This window comes from Malania oleifera, chromosome 13, assembly GCF_029873635.1.
Source record: "Malania oleifera isolate guangnan ecotype guangnan chromosome 13, ASM2987363v1, whole genome shotgun sequence".
NCBI classification, from domain to species: domain Eukaryota; kingdom Viridiplantae; phylum Streptophyta; class Magnoliopsida; order Santalales; family Ximeniaceae; genus Malania; species Malania oleifera.
Window position 1 is genome coordinate 27,178,704 of NC_080429.1, and position 6,953 is coordinate 27,185,656.

Genomic DNA, 6,953 nt, shown 5'->3' on the forward strand with positions numbered 1-6,953 from the left:
CGGTGTTATGTATGTTTAAGATATTAATGCAGGTTAAGTGATGTGAGATCATTATAAATGAAATCTTCTCGCTTATTACATGATGAAATCTTAGGATGCATAACACTGGTGTTGTATGGATTAATGCATCGCAGAGGAGTTGGGGCCTTAAAATTGTCTAAAAAATTGAAAATAAACTAAATTTAGATTCAATTTCGATCATAGCGCCGGTGTTATGTATAAGATTTCATCTTGTAATAACAATATATTAATGCGGGTTAAGTGATGTGAGATAATTATTGGATAAAAAATATTTATCCAATAATTTAGTTGTGCGTGATATTACATGATGAGATCTTAAGATGCATAACACTAATGCATAACACTGCAATGTCTAGGTGAAATATATAAAGAAATATATATTTTAAGTAAGTTTATTGTTAGAGAAATATAAAAAAAAAATTTATAATTCTTTTATACTTTAAAAAAAAAAATTAATTATTTTATACCTCTTTTATATCTGTCCTTCTTTTTTTTTTTTTATTGTTATATATATATATATATGCTTGTGCAACCATACAAATGAGTGAGGTCAAAATAGAAAATTTCCTTTCTTAGAAGTCATGCTAACCTTGGACTGAAGGGGTAAGAGAAATTATCCTTTTCAACAAAAAAAAAAGTTTATAAAATTATCATCTAGTATGTACAAAAGGCATTCTCAAAAGTTTACCTAGTTAGATATCTGTCGCCAAGATGTTATCCAGTGTAAGTGTGGAGAATGACTTCTGCAGATGTGGCGTTTCAATTGATAATTTTTGTGAAACTTGTCGCATTGTTGGTCGAATTTGAGGATTAGAGTACAAGCATGCAAATGCTACCTTCACAATCCGGACCATTTCATTTGCAAGTTTACTTGTAGGAGGTGATAGGTGTTGGTCTACCACATCTTTCAACAGTACATGGTGAGTGGATAATGATGATGATGTTGATGGTAATGACGAGGAGAATGGTAGAGATGAGATGAGATCACCTAGATGCATTCCCATAATTACTTCCATCGACACTACTCCAAAACTATAAACATCACACTTCTCTGTCACTTTCATCGTATAGGAAAGCTCTGCATGCAAAAGATTGTTTTATTTAGTTAATTATAGTTTCTTACATTTACTCCTAAAGGTTGTTATTATACACTATTATTGTTGCATAAAGAGACCAAGTTTTGAACAACGTTCTGTTTCAAAAAGAGGTTGGCATCATGTCTATTAGTCTTTTAATCACAATTGTAACAAAATTAAGATTTGTTATAAAAGAAAATACAAATTGTATCCTTTTTGGGTACGGACATGTGCCAATCCATTAGAATTCCAATGTTGAGATGTTAATCACAACTCCCAATAGTGAGTTTTGAGATATATAGGGTAAGGGAAATTGCAAGTTAATCATTGAAAATACATTTAATAAAATAAGATCCTTTACTTGGATGTGCATTAAATAAGATCCTTTATTTGGATCTCGTTGCTCGCCCTTGTATTGATTTTTTAAAATAGAGACCAAAGGTTATTTAACATAATGAAATGAATAAATTTAACATTATCACAAACTAGTTGTATAAAACACATTTAAGTTTATCATAGCTTAACAAGAAAATTTTTTTCAAGGCTAATGATCATAGCTTAAAAGGTTAAGAATATTTTAAAATATATCCTTTTAAAATACTCAAATGTGGGAACTAATTACGAATTTCAATTAAGGGACAGACGTTTAAGAATTTTTTTTTTAAAAGTTCTATAGATTTTTATATTTTCATTGTAGCAAAACAAAAAAATAAAAAAATTATAATCTCTTCATAAATTTTTTTTTTTAAAAAGGATTTATTCTCTACTGTTTTTGTATATAGTTCTTATTACTTTGCATTGAAACCTAGAAAGGAAGGTGAAGATAGAGAATAAATAATTACCTGGAGCTGTGTATCCAATTGTCCCAGCCAATGAACTCCAATTGGAGGAATCAGGCTTTCAAAGCCTAGCACTCCCAAAATCAGACACATGAGCTTCGTACTCCAAATCCAACAAAACATTGTTACTAGATATGTCACGATGAATTATGGGGGGTGAACAGTCATGGTGCATGTAGGACAAAGCATTTGCAATTCCTCTCACCACATTTACCCTCCTACTCCAATTCAACTCCATTGCTTGTTCTCGATTACCATTGCTTAGCATCTTCCCCAAGCTTCCTCTCTCTATAAACTCGTAAACAAGAAGTGATTGCTCTACATGTGAGCAAAAACCATAAAGCTTCACAATGTTTCGATGGCATATTTCCGTCAATGCTCGAACCTCACTTTCGAAAGCTTTTGAATTGTCCATGGACTCATCATCTTGTAAAGGATGAAGTTTCTTCACGGCAACAACTTGGCCAGTGCTAGGCAACTTCGCTTTGTAAACAACTCCATATCCTCCTACTCCAATGCAATACTTAGAATTAAATCCCTCTGTTGCTTCGACTATTTGTTCGTAAACCATCTCCCCGTCATACCTCCAGACTGCAAAAATATTTTCATTTTGCATTTCCCTTGGTTGGTTATCCATTTTCTTTTCTCCAGAATTGAGGAGAAAAAAAATTCCAATCATAATGAGTATGACAAATACTATTGCCATTATGGAGACTATAGTCAAGATCATGATTTTGTTCCCCTTTTTTTTGTCAGAAATGCGGCTGATCGTAGAGGGACAAGCCTTCAAACCTAGGACACTGCCACATAAGCTTGTGTTTCTGTAGGAATCAATTTGAGCAATTTGAAAGGGCTTGGCCGTAGGAATAGGGCCCTTTAAGTGCTTATTGTAGGATACATCGACAGATATCAAGGCAATGAGATCATCAAAGGTGGATGGAATTGAATCGGAGAATCCATTGTGGGAGAGATTCAATGTTTCCAACTTATTCAATTCACCAACTTGCTGTGGTATCTCTCCAACAAACAAATTCATGCTCAGATCAAGAAATTGCAAAACTTCTAACTTGCCAATTTGAAATGGCAGAGTTCCTTCAAATATGTTATTACGCATATTCAAGATCCGCAATCTTGGATACTCCCCTATTTCTTTTGGAACTAAGCCACTTAGATTATTTGATGCCATGTTAAGAACTTCTAAACTTGAAAGCATTAGAATATCTAATGGAATAGTGCCTGAAAGCATGTTGTTGTCTAGCAAAGGGTCTGACATTGATGTCAATCTCCCAAGTTCCTTTGGGATCTTCCCAACAAGGTTATTTAAGGAGAGGTCAAGCAGTTGTAGTTTTGTAGCTTCGTCAAGTTCAAGAGGAATCTCACCTGAAATTTTATTGTTGGAGAGTTTTAGGGCCGACATTCTGTAGCATTGCCCCCAGTACTTGTGAGAAAGCTCGCCATAGAATTTATTGTTGCTCAAATCCATATAAGTTAAATTTGGGTGGATGCCAAAATGTTCTGATATGTTTCCATTGAACTGATTCCCGTCTAGCCTCACCCTAACTAGGCTAGTACAGTTCCTTAAGAATTTTGCAATGGAACCTGTGAAATGGTTTTCGCTTATAATAAGCTTCTCAAGCAAACCACCAAGACATATATTGTTTGGAAAATGGCCAATAAATTTGTTATCAGAAAAACTCACTACCCTCAAATCTGTGAGATTATTCATCTCTGGAGGGAGTAGGCCTGATAACTAATTTTGATGCAGAAATAGGGTGGCGAGCCTAGTAAAATTTCCAATAGTAGGTGGGATTGGCCCTGTGAGGTTGTTATTTGACAATTGAAGATCAATGAGAGCCGCAGGCATTCCTATCTCTCGAGGAATGGATCCAGAAAGCATGTTGTCATAAAGGTATAGGTAGTACAAGTTGCTCAAGTCTCCTATAGTAGCTGGGATTGGCCCTATGAGTTTGTTACTTGACAAGTCTAGCTGATTGAGAGACTTAAGCATTCCTATCTCTCGAGGAATAGATTCAGAAAGCATGTTGTCTTGAAGGTACAAGTTGGTCAAGTTGCCCAAGTATCCTATAGTAGTTGGGATTGGGCCTATGAGTTTGTTACTTGACAATTCTAGGCAAGTGAGAGACTTAAGCATTCCTATCTCTTGAGGAATAGATCCAGAAAGCATGTTGTCCCGAAGGATCAAAGTGTTCATGTTGCCTAAGTCTCCTATAGTAGCTGGGATTGACCCTATGAGTTTGTTACTTGACAAGTATAGCCAACCAATAGACTTAAGCATTCCTATCTCTCGAGGAATAGATCCAGAAAGCATGTTGATATGAAGGAATAGGATGGTCAAGTTGCCCAAGTCTCCTATAGTAGTTGGGATTGGCCCTGTGATGTTGTTACTTGACAAGTCTAGGTGAGTGAGAGATATAAGCATTCCTAGATTCGAGGGAATGTCTCCGAAGAGGGAGTTGTTGCTAAGATCAAGCTTTTGGAGGTCTGGGAAGGATGATAAATTAAAACTATGGAGCGTACCTCTCAACTCAAGGCCCGTAAGGTTTACATATGCAATGCTCCTTATGGACTTGTGACATCCAATTCCAATCCATTGATTGCAAGGGTCGGTTCCAACCCAAGAGGACAAAATAGATCGGCTATGGTTGTCAAGACTCGCCTTCCATGCCACCAAAGCGTTTGCTTCAGAAGTAGTGATGACTAAAGTAGAAACAAAAGCAGCACAATGGGAAGGAGGAGGGGATGCAAGAAAGAGGAGGTGGATGACGAGGAGCAAGAGAAGGAAGGAAAGAAACCGGGGGTGGGTAGACATTAGTTTTCCTATATAAAGACTGCTGGGTACTAAAAATGAATGGGTGGCTAGGATTGGGATGCAGAGGGTAAACACATATGAGTGGTATTTATAGACAATGGAGATGGAAATGATGTTTTAAATGAAATAAGTAGATGGGCCCGTATTGGGTTGCTGCTGTCCCATTCATTATTTGTTGCATGGATGACGTTCGGTTCAATTTTTGCATCTTTTTATAAAAATTTGAATTTGTATTTTATAAACCAACAAATGCACTTAGTTATCCAGTTGAAAATTTTTCATTAATACAAAGAATACACCTTTATGAAATACAGAAGCCGCACATATGCACGGTAGAAAACGTTCGCATGAAATAATAAATACCAACAAAAAATGCTGAAACAAATAGTTTTATTTTTTTAGTTCTGATAATTACGAAAATGCCCCTGCATGCATTTGATGTGATGACCTCCTTTGGAGCTTCGTTTGTGTTTACATATGTAAAGCAACTGCAGCTTTCGCATAAGAAAAGTATCAGAAAAAATATCATAAATGGTATAGTATTTTATGATTTATTAAAACTTATTAAATAAAAGATAACTCATTTTAAAATAATGAAATATCATACCATTTGCGAGCTTTTTTTTTTTTTTTTTAAATGATGAGTACTAAAATTTTTTAGTATAAGGTATACATTGAGACAAAAAAGTAATGATATTTTTGTCACGTAAAAAATAGGCACTATTATTTTTTTTATCTCTCAAATAATGTTATTTTTGTCACGTAAAAAATTCTTATAATATTTTTAAAATTTTAGGAGAGATTAATATAGCGAAATATTGTTCACTTTAATCATGGGGCCTCACAATTTTGCCTCACCTCTTGAAAAATATTCGTATATATAATTGAAAATGTGGAGTCAATAATTATTTAATTCAATACATGACTTATTTTTATGGAAATATTAAGATGTAGTAAAAGGAAACGTAGACTTGACTTGGGGTAGCATTTATCATGTTTGGTTGTTCTATGTATAAATAGGTCAATCAATTAATTAATTCATTTATTAGCTTATCTATGTAATTTTGGCGATTATTTTTTCATTAAAAAATACTTAAGTTCAAACTACATAAAGAAAAATAATTTGTCTCATCAAAATCATTTCGATATTTCTTCTGCACAAACATTTTAAGTAAAGGATTCTAAGTTTCTAATATCTAATCCTCAATTAAGGTGTAATTTGGACTTGACTTGGGGAGACATTTATTAGAGTAGTCAAATAATTAATTGATTGGTTGGCTTACATCAATGACTATGGTACTGTGCTAACAAGCTATCTAAAATTTGGAGAGACATTTATTAGAGTAGTTGTCAAATAATTAGTTAATTGGTTGGCTTACATCAACAACTACTTTGGAAGTTGAAAAATGTGGGAATATATATATATATATATATATATATATATATATAATATAAAAACTTCATTTTTCTTGTATTTTTTAATTTTTCCATATTTTCTCACTTCATTGCATTAATACAGATAAAATGGGATGTCTACGAACTATTATAATATTCTAACAATCAACCATGGTGACTATTAGTTATATATTATTGTCTAAAATTTCTATCAATAGTACATTAGTGAACTCGTCGGACCATAATTAGTTTGATGAAAGTATTAAAACTGGAATGAAGAATTCTCATCTGATTCAATTAATGAAAAACATTATATAAAGTCTTTTTATACATATAATCGTAACTGAATTTGTACAACAGAAGAATAAAATTTATAACTAAGAAAATTCAGCTGTAACTAATATATAACTGCTTGCTTGTTGATAATCTGTTGTGCGTGTTGGTAATCTGTTGTATAACACAATTAAAACCAAGACTGTTGAGTTGTTGATGTTGATAAATTGCTGTGTTGCTGTGTTGCTATGGAATTGGAGAACTGAAAAACTGCTAATACGCCCCCTCAAGATGGTGCTGGGGAATAAATTCAACACACCCATCTTGCTCAAAATATGATGAAAAACAGCAAAACCTAAAGCTTTTGTGAAAATATCCGCTAACTGGTGATGAGTAGAGACATGAAGAAGATTTAAAAAACCAGCTTGAACCTTCTCTCGAACTAAGTGACAGTCAATGTCAATGTGTTTCGTTCTTTCATGAAAAACAGGATTGGAAGCAATGTGCATAGCAGCCTGA

General features: G+C 33.8%; 1 protein-coding gene and 1 pseudogene across 1 annotated transcript; both read right to left on the reverse strand.

Annotated features, from left to right (window-relative positions):
• Window positions 1–713: 713 nt before the first annotated feature.
• LOC131145767 (MDIS1-interacting receptor like kinase 2-like) lies at window positions 714–3,662 on the reverse strand (annotated as a pseudogene).
• A 24-nt stretch (window positions 3,663–3,686) lies between these two features.
• On the reverse strand, window positions 3,687–4,766 carry LOC131145768 (probable leucine-rich repeat receptor-like protein kinase At1g35710). The gene has a single exon (XM_058094957.1). The coding sequence runs from the start codon at window positions 4,764–4,766 to the stop codon at window positions 3,687–3,689; it is 1,080 nt and encodes a 359-aa protein (XP_057950940.1).
• Between the last annotated feature and the right edge of the window lie 2,187 nt (window positions 4,767–6,953).

Bases quoted from the DNA above. Each gene is read 5' to 3' on its own strand.
- LOC131145768 (XM_058094957.1), bottom strand. From the start codon at position 4,766: ATGTCTACCCACCCCCGGTTTCTTTCCTTCCTTCTCTTGCTCCTCGTC.